General features: G+C 45.8%; 1 protein-coding gene and 1 long non-coding RNA gene across 2 annotated transcripts in view; both read left to right on the top strand.

Moving 5' to 3' along the window:
* LOC114440377 (uncharacterized) overlaps positions 1-22051 on the top strand; it is a 34535-nt gene extending 12484 nt beyond the window's left edge. The window contains exons 2-3 of the long non-coding RNA XR_003671126.1: positions 12574-12629; positions 21989-22051. This is a non-coding gene — a long non-coding RNA (uncharacterized LOC114440377). The remainder of the gene's footprint in view (positions 1-12573; positions 12630-21988) is intronic.
* Positions 3098-4367, top strand: foxd7 (forkhead box D7). The gene has a single exon (XM_028412799.1). The coding sequence runs from the start codon at positions 3269-3271 to the stop codon at positions 4229-4231; it is 963 nt and encodes a 320-aa protein (XP_028268600.1). The 5' UTR covers positions 3098-3268; the 3' UTR covers positions 4232-4367.
* Positions 22052-22749: the final 698 nt, after the last annotated feature.

The following is a 22749-nucleotide window of genomic DNA, read 5'->3' as shown; positions in this document are numbered from 1 at the left end:
AATCAAGATGGGAGGAGGAGGAAGAGGAGGAGGAGGAGGAAGGGGGGGGGCATTATACAAAAAAAACCCTTCTGCTCTTTGAAGCAGTTTCAACGTCTCTGCAATGAAAAACATTCTGGATTTTTTTCTGTCGCTCCCTGAATCGCGAAGAGCTTCAAGTTTTCATTGTAATAAGAAAACATTTCAACTGAAGTAGCGAACCCTGTTTCTGACCTGCACCCATGAGCTGTTCATTTATCCAGAATGATCCGGGAAGATCCCGCAGGCCGGATCAGTTCCTGCCAAATGATGTTATTACACAGAGTCCTTGGTGGCTCCCCGCCCTCCCACTCCTGCTACACAACAAATGGGATCCACAATCTCCACAATGGACCTTTTTGTTGCTGAAAAAGGGGCCTTGTTTGTTTGATCGTTCCCATATTTCACTTGTTTATCTGTTATCATACCATTGAATAGGAGTTATCATTGTGCATCGTGCACATGTATAAAGGCCTGCACGGGCCTCCTTTTACCTACTGGTAGCCCAGATGGTGGGTTATCAACCAAATGCCACATGACAACCTCTCGCTGTCAGGGAAATAAGTGCGTAAGTCTAGCCCAGAAAGGAGAGACTGTTTGTTTGTTTGCGTTGCTGTGCGCCCTCCTGTGGTCATGTGGATAAATGCAGGATAAAATTCATCACTATGGTGCATCATTTTCTGATGGTGTTTATTACATAATTGCTGTCGTTGTAATTTTGTTGTCTTGCAATGTCCCTATCGTCGGTCTGATATTTACCTTCCGTGCAATGGATGACGATCCATATTGCTAATGTAGTGACCATCGGTTGTACGCTTCTTTTTGTGATGCATTGTGGGATACTTTGAGGGCCCTATATACGCTCTAACAAGTCTCACTACACATTTGGACAGCACTACATAATGGTGCAGACACTATATACAGTGAGTAGGGGGGTGATTGGACACAACATGTATTCACCATGCGCCCTCTTGTGGTCATGTGAATAAGTGCATGCAATATTTGCAGTTAACATGTGAACCACATGACCAGAACATGGGGGGGGGGGGGGGGGGGGCAGATATGACAGTAGTGGCTGAACACATTTACGCCACTGTCCGCTCTCTGGTGGTCATGTGATTAAGTGCAGGTAGCTCCTCCTGGTTTGTGTGTTCCATGGTAATCTAGAAAATGGCACAAAAATAGTTGGTTCCATTTTTTTAAGCACATAAAAGAACTGGTGTTTGCATAGCAGAGCGCCACCCAGTGGTTGTGTAAATATGTGTAAAACAATCTGCTGCTCTGAATGAGACTTGTCAGCATGGCAGCAGGAAAATGGCAGAGAAGCTTGTTGCAGATGTGAAAGTTGCTTTGAAAGCCTGAAACTTTCTTTCTTTCTTTTTTAAAAATGTTTTTATTTTAAGCACATGGGAAATATACGTAAACACAAAGCAGAACAAAACTGCACCAAAGAAAGGAAGGACTGCAGCAGACTCTGGGTGTTTGGAGCCATCTCCCAGCAGCATCCTGCTTTTTCACAGGCCTGGAAGTTTGTATTTAATGACTGATAACAGACCTACTGCACCTACTGCCATAGGCAATTCATTCAGATGATAACCAGCAGGCTGAGTACAGCAGATCAGGGGCTTGGCAGCCTTTATGTATGTCCAGGAGAGGTTGGTGTCCATCACCGTGCGCTACCTCTTGCCATACCTTCAGCTTTCGCAGCGATTTGACGCTCCTGCTCTCGCCTTTAGTTATTGAAACCACAGAACGCGCAGAGAGAGCGGCCTGTTTCCAATCTGGACACATGCGTGATGAATTTGGGAAATCATCTGCAGCTTTGCTGGTACCGTATATATATAGCCCACCCAGTCCGGACCCAGCCCCCCCCCCCTCTACCCCGAGGTATCAATACGATTAGAGGCAGGAAATGTGGGAATCCCCAACAAAGGGCTCCATCATTAAACACAAACAACCAGAGGCCTCCCAACAATACCAGCAGCGCCCTCCTCACTTCTTCTCTTTTATGTCTGAGCAAGTGAAAATCTATTACTTTCATCCCGATATTCCCGCCCTGCCTTCAGCTGCCCATTATTAAAGCGGATAATCTGACGGCGGGTGTAGAGTTTCTGCAGCAGAAATCTCAGGTTGAACATCAAATATTATTTTTATTCTCCTTCTCACACGTGTAGATATTTATGAATGCCAAAGAGTTTTTATCAGTTTATTCAGCAAAGCTCTCCTGCAGGCAACAAATTATTATTTTCCACAGCGGCAGCACGAAATCAGTCATTCAGCTTTTATCCTGTTGTTGTTGTACGTCTGAAGACGTGTAATTGTGAGTCAAGTGTGTGTGTGCGTGCGTAAAGTGCGGCTGCAGGAGTCTTCCACAGGGATTAAGACTTAAATCTCAGCCTCGCGTACAGAAGTGTTTGGGGATTTTTTTTCCTCCTACTTCACTCCTTAAATTCACAATGTGATGCCCACAGAGCGGCAGATCCCGGGTTCTGATCCAAACGCGTGTTTTTTGTTTTGTTGTCACTCATCAGACAGTTTGTGGAAGTTTGCTGCAAAACTTTAGGGAACAATCTCATTTTCGGGGAATTTTGTGTAAAATCAATTTTTATTTTATTCAAAATGTCCTCAAACTTGCAGCTCGGCACGTGATTTTTAAAAAATAAAAATCTTAAGTCAAAGCTTTAAGATAATTTGCAGCATTTAAGGGTTTTAAATTATCACTAACCTCTCGTTACTTTCTCGTATTTACACCATTTTTAATTTTCCAGTTTATTTAATTTTCTGATTGGCTCTCTGTCTGTGTCGACCTGGCATTAGCGCGCTTCTGATGATGATGATGATGATGAGCGCAGGCTGGGAGGCTGCTGCTGAGCCTATAGGCCTCCTCGCCATGGTACACTTCGTGGCGTTTTCATTGGTCAGGATCCTTTTCCTCGTGCCTCTGCGTGACATCACATCCAGCCGACCCGCAGGAAAGCAACACAGATTACAGATGATGCTGGACATCTCCGAGGACGCACGCTCTTTTACGCTTGACGCACTAATCACTTGCGCACAGAGGCACCAGAGTAAAGGATATTTGGAGAGGCTGTTTTTAATGAAGTAGGATCTGGGGTGCGTTTGGATCTGTACTTTTTTTTTCCTGGATGGAGATGGGTCGTGCGTAAAGTTCTGTTCATCGCATTGAAGAAGAGCTGTCATTCGCCCACCTGTTGCCAGGTGGTGTTGGCTTTACTCGCGGACATCTACTATGACATTAGGTTTGGAAATCATGGAGGATGTTGTTATCGACGTGGTGGGGGAAGGACTCAAAGACAGCGGAGAGGAGCAGCTCTCATCTCTGGACGAGGCGCAGAGCGAGGAGGACCGCAGCGCGGAGGAGACTTCCAGCAGCCAGCAGAGCAAAGACCGGGACACCTACAGCCAGGCACGGGACTGTCCTCCGCCTCCTAAAGCCAAAGGACCCAGTTCAGTGAAGCCTCCATACTCTTACATCGCCCTGATCACCATGGCCATACTGCAGAGTCCGAAAAAGCGACTCACCCTCAGCGAGATCTGTGACTTCATTAGCCAGCGCTTCGTTTATTATCGGGAGAAATTCCCAGCCTGGCAGAACTCGATCAGACACAATCTATCGCTGAATGACTGTTTTGTAAAGATGCCCAGAGAGCCTGGCAACCCCGGGAAGGGCAACTACTGGACGCTGGATCCCGCCTCCTCCGACATGTTTGAGAACGGGAGTTTCCTGCGGCGGAGGAAGCGCTTCAAGCGGCAGCACTTTCGCTTCGACCAGCTGAAGGAGCAGCACCTGGAGCCCAGCGGACTGCACGGCTTCCCGCACGCCTCTTACGGGCTCGGCGCGGCGGCCCTGCAGCTGCCGAGTCTGGAGATTTACCCCTACCTCCATCACCACGCACCTTCGCCGTGCGGGCCCACCGCCGTCCCACCTGTCAGCAGCATCCTGCCGGCTCTGTCCAGCTTCTTCTCCCGCGGCGCCCTCACGGCCAAGGCTTTCCTCCAGTCGCAGCACGGCATGGACGCCTTCTCCCCGGCGGCCCAGTGTCCGGCGTACTCCGCTCCTCTCACCTCCACCGCCGCCTACGCCTCCCCGGCGCTCTTCCACCCGGCTCCGCACTTCCTCAGTTTACACCAGGAGTACCAGAAACTACAGACTCAGACTGTGGCCAAACACATCAACACAAACAATGAATAGTTCTAAAAGCAGACTTTGGACTTTTCTCAGGTAACAGAGACGCTCACAGTTTCTCCAGAACACGGATGGATGTGTTTTTAAAGAATGTTGTAGATAAACTCTTCTCCCTTCAAACCTTGGTGCCAAAAAACTTTCATCAGGCCCATTTTTTAAAATGTCATCGTGATTTATCATCATTTTGTTTAAATATTTAAATGACGAGTTTCCTAAACCTTTTTCCTGGAAAGAAATAAAGATGAATATTTAAATCTGATTCGCTTTAAGTTGTGTTTTACACAGATCCCAGTGGGTTTTTATTCAGTAGAACAATACACAGATTTAGATTCAAAGCTGCGTTTAGGCTGTTTTTTTATTGCTGGGCTAAATATTTAAATAAGGAATGAGTGAGTGGTTTATAAAAATAAAAATAAACATCCAAAGTGACTGAATTTAAAACGGTGAAGGCCTTTACTCCATGTTAAAGAGGCGCCTCCGTATCTGCGTAAAATAATGGATAAAAAAGATGTTGCAAAAGAAGATGTATTTTTGTTAAGTTAATATAGTTTTAATAGTTATTTAATTTAGTGAAACGATAAAAAGATAAAAGAGCAGCTTGATTTTTATTTAATTTTTTCGTACATTCACATTTTTTGTCACAATTACGCACCAAATGTGGAGAAATCCTGACGCGTAAAAGTGAAACTCGGTTTAAATGCTCCATAAAATTTAGACAAACAGAATCTTTTGATGAATTGTACGTTTTAATGGGTTGTTTGGCTGTAAACGTGCAGCCCTCTCAGTGTGTGTGTGTGTGTGTGTGTGTGTGTGTCGTTTTTATGGCTATAACCCTGAAAATATGTATGTCTATAATTTCCTTATTTTATAGGGCCACACACACAGCTCTCGTACCTCGTAACAGATTTCAAATAATCATCCACAATGGAGCACAAAATATTTATGTTCATTATTATACAGTAATATTTGTTTCCCTCATTATTTTTATTTATTTTTATTTTCACTCCATTTTTAAGTATGTGAGCACCAAATGAAGAATTTGCAGGATTGTGTAATTAAAAATAATAATAATAAAAATAAAGGTTAAGTCACCAAAATACATTCATCATAATAATGTGTAGACTACATATATTTTTTAAAAATAAGAATAGTTTATATTTTTTTTAATATTTTCTTGTATTTTTTTTCTATTTCTGAGATGGCATCAAATTCTGACGCTTAAAATCTGAATCAAACCAACATGATGAACCAAATTCAAAGGTTGAGACACATGTGAGGACTGAGTGTCTCCCAGCCTGCGTCTCCTCACTGTTAATTAGGAATATCTGCTTCATTTTCCCTTTTCATTCTCTTTTAACTCCACACAGCGCTGCTTCATAGTGAGAGTGACAGTAGTAAAATAATTCTAGGTTCCAGAGCATGGAAGTATTTATTTAATTCTATTCTGAGTCCGGTTTAGATGGATTACCCTGCTGAAGTTCTTGGACGGGGCTGATGGATCACACCGCACGCTCAGTCCTTTTAGCAGCAGCAGCAGCAGCAGACTCTGGCTGAAACAAATAAAAAGATTGTTACCTGATGGCGAGCTGTTAATCCGCCCACTCCTGAATGAAGAGCTCACATTCTCATGTCTCCATTCAGGGAAAGACTTTTCACAGACCCATCCTGTGTCTGGATGCTGGGATTTAATCCAATCTGGACTGAGGTTTATTTTTCTTTTTTCCCTTCCTACATAACCAAGCGTCTAATATTTGTACTGCTAATCTTAAACAGTGCGGCAGGAGCTGTGGTCACACTGTTGCAACATGAGATTCATATCGTGCAGCCGTGACTGTTATCTGATTGGAAATGTGCAGCCCAGCATGTATTTTCAATCAGCTTCTGTTCTGTAGTGAAAGTGTGTTTGCACCTGTGTGGGCGGCTTATACACATCCAACATGGCCGACTTTAATAGTGCTTTAAAAGAAGAAGAAGAAGAAGAAGCCTTTAAATATGGGAGGAAAAAGTGCAGCAGACAAACAGTGTTGCAGAGACTGATTGGCAGCCAGAGAGGGGAGTCAGGGTCGATTCCTTGTGGGAGTTTGGGGGAGGGGGGGGGGCAGTGCACCTGATAAAATAAGCAAGTCAGACACCCCGGGCTTATGTGAGTGTAGCTGTGGCTGCACATCAGTTTTCCATCCTGAAGGAGGTGAAAGTTGCCAGTGAAGCCGCTGCCTGAAGTCTTTCTTACTCTCCTTTTTCCCTTTGTGCGTCATTAAGTGTGACACGGTTTATTAAACGTTGACTTGTAGAACAAGTTAAAGCCTCTTTTTTAATCATTAGCAGTGAGACTTTCCTGTTTTAAATGTCATCTGCAAAGTCATTCAGAGTTTGAAACAAGCAGGATTGAGTTCCAGGCTGAGAACCTGAATCAGTGTCACATTAAGATGATTCATCACTAGCAATGGATGTGATGAATGTAGGTTTATGTGACGGCGTGTCAGCCGTGCATGGCTGCTGCAGCCAGTTCCTCTTATCGGCCGCTCTGATGATGGAGGTCGCCTCTCTGGGAAAAGTGAGTCGGGTCGAGTCAGAACTCCATTCATGCAGCACAGGAGCTTCTCATTCTCCACTCGCCAACGCCAAGCCAAACAGGCAAGATAAACTGGTCGGTGGAGCACCCTGCCTCGCTTCCACAGCAAAGAGTGGTGCATTCTGGGATAACACCCTCAAAAGTTCAGCCAGGAGAGAGAAAACAATGCGACTGTGTTGTTTGAAATGCACCATTTGAAATAAATTTCCCCGCAATATTTTCCCTGTGCTAAGCTTTGAGGTGGCCTACAAATTATGGGCTAAAGAGAGAGAGAGAGAGAGAGAGAGAGAGCCAGGGCTGTGATACCACTGAGATGTTTTAGCCCAGAGTTAGGTCACTGTCTGGGTCAGTTTAGGTCGATTTAGGAGAACAGACTGCGTGGAAAATCGGCGAGGGAGCGGGGAGTAATGATCAAAATCCTGTCTTTCTCCCAGGAGGCCGGGGTTAGCATTTAAAGCCACCCTATCACATGGTTAGATAAACATTAGAGTGCAAACTTCTCCTATTGGCAACAAACTTTTCTGCCATTTTCTTTGCCACACTGGTGATGAGTAACATTTTACATGCACAGCCACACAAATAAAACACCGCTGCTGCTGCTTTGTGCCATTTTCTGGACAACAAATCCCAGAATGCACTTCTTCACATAGACTACACACATTGCTACATGAACACCAGTCTTTAAAAATTTAACCACTGCCGTCACTCGGAATAATCAGAGTGACGATGACCTTTAACCTTTAAAGATGGCAGTGGTGTCCTGTTCACAATGTGTATATTTAAAGAGCGTTAAGATGAGAGAGAGTCATTTGTGACCTGACAGCGAGCCGATTGAGAGGTTTCACTCTGAGCTCTCGCCTCCTTTACTGCATGTGTCGGAGAGAAATGCGGTGCCGTCGCTGCAGCTGCTAAACGTGCTCAGATTCTACCAACACAGAGACGTCGTATGATCCATCTGCATCACACAGCTGTTAGCAGAGAATCCTTTAGTTTTCTTTTTTCCTCTCGTCAGTCCTTTTCTTTTGATTTGCATTTTTCACGTCGTCCATATCTTGGTGCATTTGGTATTAATTCTAATGTCATAAGAGTTCAAACGTTGTTTTTACGCCCAGCTGTTGCACTCTGCTTGTGTCCAATTTGTTTGTGCTGCTGCTGCAAAAAAAAACCTGTTCGTCATAATTCTGGTTCAGGCCAAGCCTTCAGATAATTAGCATTTAATCGCTGCTTAGCGTCGTTTCAGTGGCGCTGTTGATTTGTTAGAGGACGCAAACACGTGCCTGCACTACTCACTCCATTTTTCCAGGATATTGACCATGACTCTATATGGAAAGAGCATCTGGCAGCACCTGAACTCCCAGTTAATCCAAATACAGACAAAGAGGTGGAGCCTGAGGGGAGCTGAGGAGTGTTTGTGTTTGTGAGTGTGAATTAGTTGTCAGTCAAATTCATAATTATGCAGAAAGTTTGAGTATATTAATATTTAATGTAAGAGTTATATTTAAAAATTCTCCCCAGTACAGTTACAAATTTGGACATTTTAACATGGAGGTCTATGAGGAGTGACTCACATTTTGGAGGCCATGGGAGGAGGGGCAGTTTTTTTAGGCTTGCAGTAAACGTCCTGTAATCTGCGTAACCTTTAAAAGTTTTATTTATTTAAATGTTAATTTTAGGTAAGAAATGATGCAGAAAATGAAGAAATCTTCGTGGGTCTGTGTCTGTCCTCTGTAGGAACGTGGAGCTGTGACCTTTCAGTTCCCCTGGTGGTTTCTGTGGTAAACAGAGAGCCTTTAAGGTATTGTGGTTTTTCAGTTATCATTAGTAAATCTCACACCTTTCTGCTGAGGCGGATCACAGCTGAGCTTTTCTCTGCTCTCGCTTTAATGGCCGACTTCCACAGGCCTCACTTGGCGTTTGCTTTTCCTGGCAGGGCCGATCCCCGCTGCCCTGCTTCAGGGAGTTATTCAATTATAAATCTTCCACCCTTCTTTGTGCTGCCCCCCCCCCCATCCCTCCCCTCTACCTCCCCTCTCCCTCCCTCCCTCACCCTTGCCAAGCACAGTAAAACACACACCGCTCCGCTGGTACAACCCCTCTCCAGTCTCGTGCCCAAGAATTTATTATGCTCAGGGTGGTGAAGCGGAGTGGTGCGCTGTGTTTTTGGAAAAGGGACCCCCCCTCAAGCCCCAGTGCCAACAGATGACAGTGACATATAGCAGGAAAGCCACCCAGAAGGAGAATGATCTCACACCTCAGCCACGCGCTCGCAGGGAGCGGGAGAAAACACAGCGAGAGAGAGGGAGAGAGGGAGCTACAGCTGGGGGTGGAGGGGACAATAAAACCAAGATGAAAAGAGGATGGAGAAGGTAGAAGGAAAAAAAAACAAAAGCAAATGATCCACAAGAACCAAAATATTTCTCAGACTTGTGTCAAGTCTTCACTTGAACCCCGGGTCTTAATAATTTCCAAATAAACCGAACTATGTTAGATATTCTGCTCTTCGCCTCAGACTGGGACTCGTCTCTGTTGGCCAAGCTCTGCAGGAAACGCTGCTCCATTTGGCAAATGTAAAGATTTTACAGCAGATAGATCTCTTTATTTTAACCACATCTGTTCCTGCAACACATTTTCACTTCCACTCGTCACATTTAGATGCTTCGTCAGGCCCCGTCCGGGTCAAAGCACAGGGCAAAGACCTCAACCAGACGTCTCTATATTAAAATGCCTGAAGGGATGTCGGCATAAAAGATTCATTTGCACTCTTTTTTTGTTTGTAGTGACACTGTTTGGCTAAATTTGAACTTTATTTTGTTCGGCTAGAGGAGATCATAGTTTGGGACTCTGTGATGTTACCGGCACAGTTTGTCTGTGGTCTCCTGGCTTCTGTTCCTGATGCTTGAGGACTTTGGATGATGTTTGTTGGACTGTCCTGCATGTTGGATGTTGGCTCTCATGGTGTCAGTCCTGATCCTGATGGGTTGTCCTGCAGCTGAAGGAGTTTCTGCTGCATAGAAAACCTAACCGACAGGTCCAAGTTGGCCTGCCTCGGAGAGGTACTTTCACTGGGTGGGACTTGGTCTTGACCTCCATCCCTCCTGGTGCCCTGATGACGACCTCATGCCCTGGACCTGCCCCTGCAGCCTGGCTTTACAGCAGCCTCCCCTCTCCAGGTTTTTTTTAGTATGTGCCAGCATTGCAGGTAGAAGTCCTCAAACCACCAAGAGAGAGAGAGAGAGACGCTCACAACTTTTATAAGATCAAACACAGCGGGAGTGTGATGTCACCCACAGCAGCCCCCTAAACCACTTACTGCTCTAAATGAGAGCCATTAGCCGAACAAACAAAGACTTAAAACTCGATGTCATTTAATCAAAAAAGGGGAGCAGGAAACACAATTAACATGTGGGCCAAGCTGTGTCAGAGCGGGGTCAGCCTGTGATCCTGCAGGCTCTTATTACAGTTACACAGGCCGAGTCCTGGCGGCCGGCGTACGGCCTAATGAGAGTCGGTAACCCCAACCTGGCTGCGGCTCGGCCGCTCCGTCTGATCTCTGAGGAAGACGAAGTGGCCTGCCTTCCACACCAGCCATGGCCACGAAGAGCGGGGTATAAGCCTGAAAACCAGCCAGTTAATAGCTGGAAACCTCCCTCACTCTCTCTCTCTCTGTCTGCTCTTTTTCTCTTTACCTCTCTCCCCCATTACATTTGGTTTTCTCCCCTCAATAACGTCTGCAGTGGCATATTACAACTTGGAAATGGATTTTAAAAGGGAGCAAGAAAGGGTGCCAGAATGGGAAAAACATGGATTGGCTCAAGGGAAGCAGATTAAGTGGGCATGCCAAACCTCACGCTTTGTAAGAAACAAGAAAAAGACCCTTTTTACATTAATGCTCTGAGTTAAGGACCAACCACATCGCAGAGGGGAAATCAAAAAAAAAAAAAAAAAATCCCACCCTCTACGAAAGAGAGAATGAAAGTTCCAGGCGGAGAATTGTCACCTCATATGAATCCCTTTTTCCTGTGTCACCGGAGTGGACGTGACCATCAGTGTTTTTTGTTTTCTTCTATCAGTGCTGCAGGTCTGTGTTGGAACTGTAAAGCTGATTCACAGGCCTGCAAACATCCTGTAACAGCAACATAAATCCACTAATTCAGGCCTTTGTGTTTGGTAATGGCTGTTGTGCCGTGCTACGTAGATGCGATATGATGGGATTGATTGCTCTGAAGATCACTGAGGCTGCTTTCTAAGCGCCGCCCCTGCCACCCAAACTGTCGGCCAACGAGCCGTTCATCCCATGTTGCCTCTGTTGGTGGTCCCTGGTGTAAGCTATATTTTCCCCTCACTTCTCTCTCTCTCTCTTTTTTTTATAGCTAACACAAAATTGTTCCTAATTCGCTGCTGCTAGAGGGGGGTAATTTGCGGCTTTTGGCTGAGTGTCGCAAGCCCCAAATTTGAAAAAGCTGCTGAGTTGAAGGCGTTCTGTGAAATGCAGTAGTGGTAACAGTAGGGAGAGGGAGAGAGAGGGAGAGAGAGAGAGAGGGAGAGATTCAATCAGTTGGGAAGGAAAAACAGCAAAAACATGATAAGCCTCAAAAGGCTGAAGACTGCAATGCAATAATAACTGTTGGGTAATGTAAGCTGCAGCCACCAATGATTATGGTTCTTCTAATGAAATGATGGTGATAACGTCTGCTCCTCTAGTCCGACTTAATGTGATTTGTGTTTAGCCTGTGAAAACACTCATATTCTGATCAGACCGAACTCTGCAGCTCGTGTTTCACTTCAGTTAGTCTCTGTTTAAAAAAAAGAGGAAACAGCTAAAGGTCGTTAACAGCAAGGTTTAACAGGTGTGAAGGTCAATGGGAGCAGTTCCAGCTGGCTGATGGAGTTCCTCAGGGCTCCATACTGGGCCCACCTTGATTTTCTCCATGGGTCAGGTGTGAATCGACCTACAGTATTACCCCGTTCACACTGGGGAAAAAAATGTGGCTTAAGCAGGATTCGGCCGCATCCAGATGAATCCAGATGTGTTTTTTTCTGAGTGTGAACACCTCAAATCCAGCTGTATCCAGTTTGATTAGCCAGATTGGCTCAAATGTGGCTCAGGTGTGAACGCAAATGTGGCGAGCGAATCCGGTTAGCGACATGCTACTTCCGGTTAGTGACATGCTACTTCCTGTTTACGGGCCGCGACACGGGACAAAAAAAACGCACGACGCATGCGCACACGCGGTCCTACCGCGGCGTGAAAGGACTCTGTATATTACGAGGCGCCACCTAGTGGTTTGGAGGACCGCAAACATGCTGGATGAAGCCAGCAGTGCAGACACAAGTGTGTGCTAGCCAGATTTGAAAATAGGTCTGAACGCATCCAGCTGTCTGGGCTCAATCCTACTCTAGCTGGAATGACTTTCTCCAGTGACGGGGCCTAAGTATGGTTGTGCGGGCCTCCTCTCTATGATGTCATAAGGCTGTATTTACCACCTTAAATAATATTTGTGTAAGAAACATTACTCCTGTTCTTATGTCTTCACACTAAATATGAAGACACACCTGAGGGCAGCATGCTAACTTAGCCTAGCATCACATTTGTCGAGCTTCAAAGGTGCTTGTTGTGCTGTTTCCTCTTTTTTACATTTTAATGCTAAGCTAATGTAGCCAGTTTGTTTCAAGTCAGCCTTCTCGTCTGTCTGCAGTGTTTTGTTATTTATAGAGCTAGCACATAACAAACGTGTGTGTGTGTGTATTGACACTCCTTCCATGATGTCACCCACAGGTTTTGAAGCTCACGGTGGAGGATTGTCGATTGTCTTGGCAGCGCTTCACTCAAAGGTAACACACCATTAAATAATGACAGCTTTAAACCTCAATATGAACATTTTAATATGGAGGTTTGACTTGGGTTTTGGGCCACCCTCAGTTTTTTGGCACTCTCTAATGTTTTAGTGGGCTGTTTGTTCTGTGGTTTTTACATTTTTAATGAATTTAAAGAGGCATTTTCAGCCACTTTAGGTTTATAATATGAGGAAAAATGGAAAACATGCTTTTAACAAATGCAATTTTCTCTATAATACCTGAACATTAGATATTAAGAGTGTGTAAAAACCAGCAAAGAAGCGAGCAAAATGTCAAAAAAATGTGATTCATAAAACTAAAATCTGTTAGAATTACACTTAAGTTGAGAGACAGAAATTTGTATAAATATAATTGGGTTAAATAACATTTAAAATTCATAATTCGGGCCAGTTTGAGCTGCTGTCTGCATGAAGCAAACAGGAAGCCTCCAGCAGCTCCGTCTGGATCTCTCTTTACACCCCGACCTCCGCGTTCCCACAGCGAAGGGGGCCGCGTGCTCCTCTGCGGCCTGGTCGACACCAGGGCCCTGAGAGGTGCTCATTCATTTTGATTAACAGGGCCCTTCCTCACTCTCACCCCATCCTTGGTGGTTCGCCGGTCTCCTCGGGGGAGAAAAAGCCCACATGGATGTTTTTCTTTTTTTATCCCACATGGTTTTTCGCTTCCACAACAGCACGTCATTACCCGAGTGTTTAAACACTTAAGAACAGTTAAAAAAAGGAGGGAGACGAAGAGGAGGAGGAGGAGGAGTGAAGAAACACTCACCAGCAATGAACAGTTCTACATTAACTCGGTATCACTCGGGGGAGCTGTAAAGGCCGCCCCGTAAGCGAAATGAAGTCGATAAATAAATGTGGCTGTTGTCAGATGTCTGGAACAGCTTGAGAAGGTTTCAGCGTCGGGGCAGCCCACCATGTTGAAATGTGGGGTGATAAGTTTGGGCGGCCCTGCAGAATTAGACGCTACAAGTTGCTGAGTGCCGTTGACTAATGAGGGCGGGTTAGCTGCATGATAAATTCAAAAGCAAGAGGAACGTTTGATCCGCACGAGACCACAGTTTGGTGAAAGTCACGATGCCGGCTGAAGGAGGACACCGTGGCAGCACGGAGGAGGTTTATTATTATACGCAGATCCCACATGAGCCGCCTCTGATAACCAGGCTACTCCCCCCTCCTGAAGGCCTGCATTCACAGCAGTCAATCAAAGCAGAGAGGAGACAACAAACAGCAGAGAGAGAGAGAGAGAGAGAGAGAGAGGAGCTGTCAATGGACTGCTTCATCGGTTCTGCAGCTCAGGAGGAGCAGAACATATAAAACATGAGGAGAAGCAGTAGCAGCTGGATGAATGTTTTTCCAAGCAATTGATCAGCAAGAGTCCAGAGCAGGACGGGGTGAGGGTGGGTGTGTGGGGGGAGGGAGGGAGGGAGAGGAGTTCAGAGGACGCTGCAGGTGTGGGGAAGAGAAAACACAATCACATCTCAAGTCAAACAAATGCGTCGGCGCTGATGGAGATGGATGGAGGGTCAGCATTCCAATCCACGCTGGAGATCCGCACCGGGTCTCACTCGGCCGGTGCTGCTGCTGCTGTTGCTGTTGCCAAACATCTGGACGCACAGAGACAGGAAGTAACAAAGAGGAAAGAGTGTTTCTGAGTGGGCAGGAGGGATGAGCCGAGGTCAGGACAGGAGGTGAAAGATGTTAGAGGAACAGCGGTGTTTATTCTGGGGACTCCTCCCGCGGAGGAGGGTGGTGGTGGTGGGGGGAGAGTTCACACACCCTACTCCATTTCTCTTCATTTTCATCAGCCTCACCTCTCGCTAACATTTGTCTAACATCTTCCAGGCAGCTGGAGGTCAGAGGCTGCAGTAAATGGGGCAACATTGGGTCTAACCTTCAGCCAGTTCTCTAACCTCCTCTATCACTCTCCTGCCGTCCTCCACACAGCAGCAGCAGCAGCCTTAAACCCGCCGCTCACAACTTTGCACTCTTATTTTTTTTTCCTCCTCTTTGTGTTTTCCCCAGGAGTCCTATAAAAGCCTGCTCAGCTCGTGTTTTCTCTACAAGTCAAGGGATGAGCTAGAGCTCATAAAGGGAAAACTTAGAGGGCACACGGAGGTCCCGTGCTCTGTAAAAAACCTGTGGTAGCAGCTCAGCAGCAGAGAGGAATATAGACTTTCTACACACACACACACACACACACACACTCTCACACTCTCCACACCTTGGGAGTATTTGATCTCTGCGAACACTGCTCGGCCTGCAGAGGACACGCTCTGTAAATTTCCCTCCCTCCCGTGAGCTGTGTTCTCTGTAACGGCAGCCCGAGCTTGTAAAAGGAAAAAAAAGAGAAACCACACACATGACAGGTGCCAGAGGCAGGAATGTGAAAAAACTCCATGATGAAATATTATCAGGCCGCTAGCTGCTTTTTTCTTCCTCCTCTTCTTCTTCTTCTTTCTGTGCTGAAGTGTTTGAGTCGTACAAACATGGATGCAGAGCTGGAGGAAATATTTAAGAATTTATTACAGGGAAAACATATTATTAAACATGCTGAAGGGTCAAAGGTCATGGAGACTAGTGATAAACTGTGTTATGAAATTATTTGCACAAGTTGAACTATTAGCTTCTTAGCTAAGCTTTAGCTCACGTCATCAACAGTATTTATGCTCTTTTTATTTAACTGTACTACATGGTTTTATATTGAACTTATTTTCCATCTCATGTTAGATAACTGTTTAAACAAATTGTTTTCTAGCCACTTCTTTTTGACTTTTTTGTAGCTAATATTTTCTTTTAGCAAATTGTTGGAACAGCTTGGAGTTCCTTGTAGCTGACATTTTAAACCTTATATCTGGTACTTTTAGGTGTTTATATTTAGCTTTGTTTAACTGTGTCCAGAACTTTTAGCTTGAATTATTTTAAGGGTTAACCTTTTAAAGCCCATATTGATTTTATTGAGATACAATCTCTCAAAGTGCATCAGAATGAAATCTCAGATTTCATTCTGATGCACTTTTTGTTAAATTAGTGTAACTTCTCTTTACAATCCGATAGCAACCGATTAGTTCGGCAGTTTCTCATTAAAGCGAAGAATATGAATCATCTGAAGCTATAAAACACTAAAAACATCAGCCAATCCTCCGGGTGGACCCTGCGCGGAGTATTGGCTGGTTGTCACTCTCTTCCTGCTCTGCGAGCACCAGAGAGGTACGTGCATGATGGCCGAAGTCACAGACCGCAGCTCGTCTTCAGGTGATGCGCGTCCATGAGGCGTGGCTTCGGGGTGAGCTCCGAGAGAAAGGGGTGTGTGTTTACTTTAAATCTGGCTGAGTCTCACTGAGTTTTTTTCTCCTGCCCTACCTTTAATTATAAATATATTTTATGTGCTAGAAGTCCTCTGAAGTACGTGTGATTCACCGTTAATTGTGCAGTACTGGAGTAAATGTACTTGGTTACATTGCACCTCGGCCCGCCCGCCTGCCTGCCTGCCTGTTTTCACTGCTGATGGCACAGTGGAGGATTTATTTGAACAGATGTGAACTCTCAGTGCCAGGGTGACCTCAGGTCCTGCTTGGCCACACTGCAGCATGATCTCTCCCCTCCCTGGAAAAATAACACTCAGTTTAACAGACTGACCTGTGGAAGAAAAACGCTCGCAAACACGCGGCTTAATAAGTCGAGGGATAACGGGCTACATTTCCTCTCACGGGGTAATTGAATCTGAGTGTAACCTTATCGGCGCAGGCCGTGCTGCAATGTGGAGCGCATGTGTCAGGTTATGTCCTTGTCTTCTGTGAAATATCTCAGTTACAGTAACCAGACAGTACAGTAAAAACCAGCAGTTATATTCCTTTCAGAGTGAAATATACGGCGCTGGATTTACACACTCATTGACTGAAAATGGAGGGTTTTTATACCGAGTGCACTGCACATTAACTGCACTGAACATGAGTTAGTGGAGAGCAGAGGTTGCCGACAAGAGCCATAAAGGAGGTGGATTTATGTGTCAGAGTGATACAGGCGGGAGGTCAGAGGCAGAGTGAAGTGTGTAGGGTCGACAGGGATGAAGAGACAGCAATGTTTGGAGAGAGGACCGGGGAGACTGATGCTAATTTATACCTCGCTAATTGGAAACAGCAGAGTCCTGCACCTGAACCGCATTCTCGGCCCTGTGGCCAGCGCCGGGGCCCGGGCAATGTGGGAGGGAGGAGGTGGGAGGGGGGGAGATGGGACAGAGGTCAGTGTCAAAGGCAGCCTTGTTGTCTCTGTCCCCTGCAGATGGGGGGACAGGGAGGCTTGTAGATGTGCGTGTCTGAGCAGAATTAGTGTGTTTGAAATTTTCTGGGGGTCATGTTGTTGTGACAGTCTCACAAACACACACACACACACACACACCAGGCCGGAGCCAGAGCAGGGACCACCCTGCTTCCACAGAGAGGGGGGGGGGGTTCAACTTAATGTGTCATGGTTTCAATCTGACACGATCTAACATACGACGTGGCCGGACTTCAGCGGTCTTGGCTTCCTAGTAAAATAAATATGACAGCCTCCTCAGATAATGACTGTGCTGCGACCATGTTGAGTCACAGCATCCGTTAATTATTAGGGGGGGGGGGGGGGTGAATGCGTGGATTCATCGGCCCGGCTCCTTGTGCGTTTTGTGATGTCTGTAATATTTCAGTGAGTGATGGTGGATTCAGATGTTGGCTGTGACTGGGGTCTGGCTTTGTGCTAAAAAGTGAAGTAATCGTGGAATTTAGATTGAAAAAACATTGACGTGCTTCATATCTGCACGATCTGTTTGCACTGCTGAGCCGCCCGTCTTTGAGCCCATTTTAGACCCAAAGAGACCAGGATCCAGCTTCCAGAAGGGGGGGGGAGAGGTAGAAACCGGATCAATTAATCTGAAAACATCATCTACGCTGAACGTGTTTACATTAATATAAAGATTGACACACATCAAACCATCAGATTAAAACATGTCCAGTACATCTTCAGTAGTTTCTGGCATTTTTATATCAAATATAAATAAATAATGGTGTAAATTATACAGTATGTAGTAAATAATATTCTCATATTTCGACATTCTTAATTTGGTTGAATTTGAAAATGAGTTTTTACAGATTACAGATTTAAAGTAGCTAAGAAAAAAAATAATCTGGATCCCTGAAAAGAACCAGAACTCATCATCATTAAAGAGAACAGATAACACTTCATATACAGATTAACTGTGAAAAATGTATATGTAAAAAAAGTTGAAAGCTTAGTTGTTAAGACAGAAATTAAATTTTCACATAAACCTGGTAGTTAAACAGTTAATAATCTAAAATGAGCAGCTAAAGAGAACGGTACTGAACACTGTTAGTTATTAGTACGTTTTTAAAACGGATAAAATAATAATCTGTGTGTAAACAGCTAGCGGACAGATTAACTAAAAGAAAAGGATGGATGGTGGGAAGAGTTAATAAATAGGAGTTAAAATAGTTAAACCCACAGTGAGTGAACAACACGTGTTTAAAAATTTTTTTATGCCAAATCCAACCAGGAATAAAAAAATTAAACTTAACACTGGGTGAAAACAAAACAGCCCACGGTGTCAGACTCCTTAGTGAAAGGCCACATTGCATTTAACCCCTCCATCCCCAACCCGCCTCTTTGACTCAGACTTATGTGGCTCTACCTGTGTTCAGAAGACATCAGTCCACATCTGTTAACATGAGATGCATCTGGCAGATGTGTTATTGACCAACTGTGCCGCTTTTCATGAGGTTTATACATATTATAGCAAATAATCAGATATATTCAGTGGTGGAAAGTAACTAAGTATTTGTGCTTTGTTACTGTACTTAAGTCATTCTTTATGTATTTATACTACTACTAAAAATACTAGTGCATACTTTATACTTTGACTCCATGTTGCAGCTGTTACCTGTACTTTCTCCTCCACTACATGTCTCCAGTGTCTGTAGTTCCTTGTTCCATGTGATGAACACAGTGCTGGACTGATGTGAGGTCAGACTCTGCATGGAGGTGGTGTCACGCTGCAGCTGTGTTTCTATAATGAGCCTCAGTCATGATGCCGGTGCTCTGGCTCAGTGAGCTAACTAGTTAGCTGCTGTCTGCTAACACAGGTCCATCCATTAATGTCTGATGAACATGAATCATAACATGAATCTACAGCAGGAACACTGACACAGTAAACATGCTGAATGCCTGTTTGTTATCAGCAGCCTCTCTGTTCACTTGATGCCCACAGCCTGCCTCATGACACACAGACCTGTCCACAGCTGCTTCTGGACTGAACATGGACATTAACTACACATGCTCCATTTTCATTTGATTATTTTAACCTGTTCAGATCCTTTGCAATGGAAATCAATCATATATATTCAGTGTGAGTACTTTTACTTTAACTTTAAGTACATTTAAAAGTACTTAAGACTTTTACTTAAGTAGGATTGTTGATGTAGCACTTCTACTTTTACTTGAGTATATATTTTGATGGGTATTTGTACTTTTACTTAAGTTCCCAGCTTCAGTGCTTCCTCCACCACTGGATATATTCTATGTGATTAGTGACAAGTGATTATATCTGGCAGGTGATGAGGGTGTGTAGGTGCAACAAGTTGTGAGTCACTGATTTTTTGCCTAATATGAGTGTGTGTCATTAATTCAGTGCTGAGTGAGGAGCTGTCAGCGTCCACACACAGACGGCTTCAAATCCAGCAGATACAGAGATACACACCAAAAAAAAAAAATCCTTAAAGACAAAGAAGAAGAAGAAGAAGAAGTGGACCGGGACATATGGGGAGCATATTGGTGGCAGAGTTCTGATCACACAAGTTTCCTCGGCCGAGACGAGAACACAACGAGAGTTAGATGTGGTGGGGGCTGTTTTGTTTCCCTTTTAAGGCGTGTCGGTTGTCTGCGCCGCTCGAGGAGATTTAAGGGAAAAAAGTCCTCTCTACTTCATCACTCCTCGTGATTGACAGCTCGCTAGGCTACGTGTGTGAGCGTGTGTGTGTGTGTGTGTGTGGAAGCCATTTGCCAGTTACATGGCACCACACACACACACACACACACACACACACACACACACACACACACACACACACACACACACACGCTCACTCTTCCACTGTAGTGGTTTTTGCAGAGAGACGTTTGTCCTATGATTTTTTTTTTCTACCTAGTATCTATTCTGAGGACCGAGTTCTGAGCGCACATCAAACCCACCACAATCTGTTTCTCTCACGATGTGTCACACACACACACACTGCTCTGTATGAGTGTGTACAAACCATGCACAAACTGAAACACATTGGTATAAGACTGTTTTGAGAGGGATTCAGTGAATCTTTGATCTCTGTACATCTGACGGCTCCTTCGTTCCAAAACAGTGTAAAATAACATGACAGAGACGTCTTTGGGGTTTAAACATGGACTTCTTCTTCCTCTTCTTCTTCTTCTTCTTCTTCTTCTTCTTCTTCGACGCATTGTAGAAGCGATAGCACCAATGTCCGAGCATGTGTAGAACCCCCTCTTTGTCACGCTGCCTTATCATTTCCACGTTGGTTCCACTGCCCGCTCTGTGCCGCTGCAGCTGCACATCTTCATCTTATTTCTCCTTCCTCCTGCCTGTCATGTTTACTGGATGTTCCCGTCTCTGCTCTCTGCTGCAGGATGCTTTCAAAGGAACCACAGAACAAATCAGAGGCCCGTCCCTGCAACACCGATGGCCTGTCTCTCATTTTGGATGGAGATTGAAGGGCATGTCTGCCAGTGGGGCGTCACTTAGGTGGGGGGGGGGGGGGACCCTCAGTAGCACCCGCCGCCCTGAGGGGCCTCTGTGTTCCCACCGCGTGGGGGAGCCGGACCCGCCGAGCCTACCGCAGAGTGCCTGGGCTGCGAAAGCTTCCCTTGTTAGCTCAAGGTTGTGTGTTTTGGGGGTTTGGCTTTGTATGAAAAGATGTGACAACACGGGGCCCTTGAGCAGGACTTATTATGTGTCTGTCTGAGGGCTGCGACGCAGGCTGGAGGCTTCCCAGCCTTGTTCTGAGGTGCTTTGGGTTTGTTAGTCATGGCTTACTGTAAAGTGTCTCCTATTTAGAGATTGTTTTCTGCACAGCTGTTTTTGAAGTGGTATCCCGGGTCAGCTCTCCTCTGGCTTTCCTGGCGGAGGATGTGTCGGGCTCGTGGATCTGTGAAAACAACCGGGCAGCAGAAAAGATCAAATCCAGGTTGACGACACACACACACACACACACATAAATACAGTGCAAGATGTGGCTCCAATCTTCCTGTGTGTGTGTGTCTGTCTCCGGCTCTGGTCTTTCTAGGCCTCCATTAAGCTCCTTCAGTTTTCATATGACACACTGATACCCATCATAAGCTGCATGACAGCATATGGACCTGAGTGACATCTGATGGTTGTGGCAGGAGCGAGTGCAGCTCCTCTTTGTGTCTCCCATTCATGTGGTGAGGGCAGGATTAAGACTTGATCCAATCGAGCAGAAGTGGAGGAGAACCAGCTCGGGTCAGATCTGCCTTGAATTAAGTCAGTGTTGCAGCAGGAATAATACAGTCACCTCCCCCAGAAACCCTGTGATACTACTGAAGGGTAATGTGTGTGTGTGTGTGTGTGTGTGTGTGTTTGTTTGGCCTGCGTCGAGGCTGCGACCAAACCACAAGCTGGTGTCCTTTACAGAGAAGAGGGGTCTCTGTTGACGGTTCAAACACAGCCCGCGGCCTCAGCATCAAAAGGGGCCTCCAATCATCGCACCCACTTACAGCCAACGGCGCATGTCACTTAATGTGGACCACACCATTCATCAATTATGGTGAGGGGCGGGGGTGGGGGGTGGGGGGGGGGGGTCCGACACCCGCACCGCAGCTCCACCAGCGCTCAGTTGTCTGGTGCTCTGACTGAAGCCCCCTCCTGTAGACCTCAAAGCCTCTGTGGAGCTGTCACACTGACGGAGCCTCTTTCATGGTGCCTTATCTCCTCCTGCTGCATCCTGATGCTGGCTCTGAAGCATCCCACAGTAGGCTGCAGTCTGCTGACCTTACCCTCCCACTCTCAAGTGAACTGGAACTCATTTACAGTCAACTGAATCCGACATGTTGCCACGGGGTATTAGCTGAGCCCCGAGTGCCTGTTCGGTATCCAAGTAACACAACGTATGTTAAAGTTGTACATGACACAAATGTGGCGACCATATTTGAAATTCTCTTTTAACAAGACGCGTGACGGCAGGGCGTACAAACCTGAACCAGACCACACAACATCTTCATCCAAGTCTCACTCCTCCTCCCCCTCCTCGCTCTCCTCTGCAGTCTCTGTCCAGGAGAGGATTCCTCCGTCACATCTGGACCAGGGTCCGGTCAGGCCTGGAGGGACGCGGGGTGAGTGACATGCTCACCTTCACTTCCCTGTTGTTACATGTACAGCTGCTCCACAGTGTGTGTGTGTGTGTGGGTCTGTGTGTGTCTCTCTCTCTCTCTCTCTCTCTGTGTGTGTGTGTGTGTCTCTGTTTGTCTGTGTGTGTCTGTGTCTGTGTGTGTGTGTGTGTGTGTGTGTCTGTCTGTCTGTCTGTCTCTCTCTCTGTGTGTGTGTGTCTCTGTCTGTGTCTGTGTGTCTGTGTGTGTGTGTGTGTGTGTGTGTGTGTGTGTGTGTGTGTGTCTCTGTGTGTGTGTCTCTGTGTGTGTGTGTGTCTGTCTGTCTCTCTCTCTCTCTGTGTGCCTGTCTCTGTGTGTGTGTGTGTGTGTGTGTCTGTGTGTGTGTCTCTGTCTGTGTCTGTGTGTGTGTCTCTGTCTGTGTCTGTGTGTGTCTGTGTGTGTCTGTCTCTAACTCTCTCTCTCTCTGTGTGTGTGTGTCTGTCTCTCTCTCTCTGTGAGTGTGTGTGTGTGTGTCTCTGTCTGTGTCTGTCTGTCTCTCTCTGTGTGTGTGTGTCTCTGTCTGTGTCTGTGTGTGTCTGTGTGTGTCTGTCTCTAACTCTCTCTCTCTCTCTGTGAGTGTGTGTGTGTGTGTCTCTGTCTGTGTCTGTCTGTCTCTCTCTGTGTGTGTGTGTGTCTCTGTGTGTGTGTGTCTGTGTGTG

The sequence above is a fragment of the Parambassis ranga genome, chromosome 8 (assembly GCF_900634625.1).
Source record: "Parambassis ranga chromosome 8, fParRan2.1, whole genome shotgun sequence".
Lineage (NCBI taxonomy): Eukaryota > Metazoa > Chordata > Actinopteri > Ambassidae > Parambassis > Parambassis ranga.
This window is presented reverse-complemented; position numbering and strand designations above follow the sequence as displayed.

Bases quoted from the DNA above. Each gene is read 5' to 3' on its own strand.
- foxd7 (XM_028412799.1), top strand. From the start codon at position 3,269: ATGACATTAGGTTTGGAAATCATGGAGGATGTTGTTATCGACGTGGTG.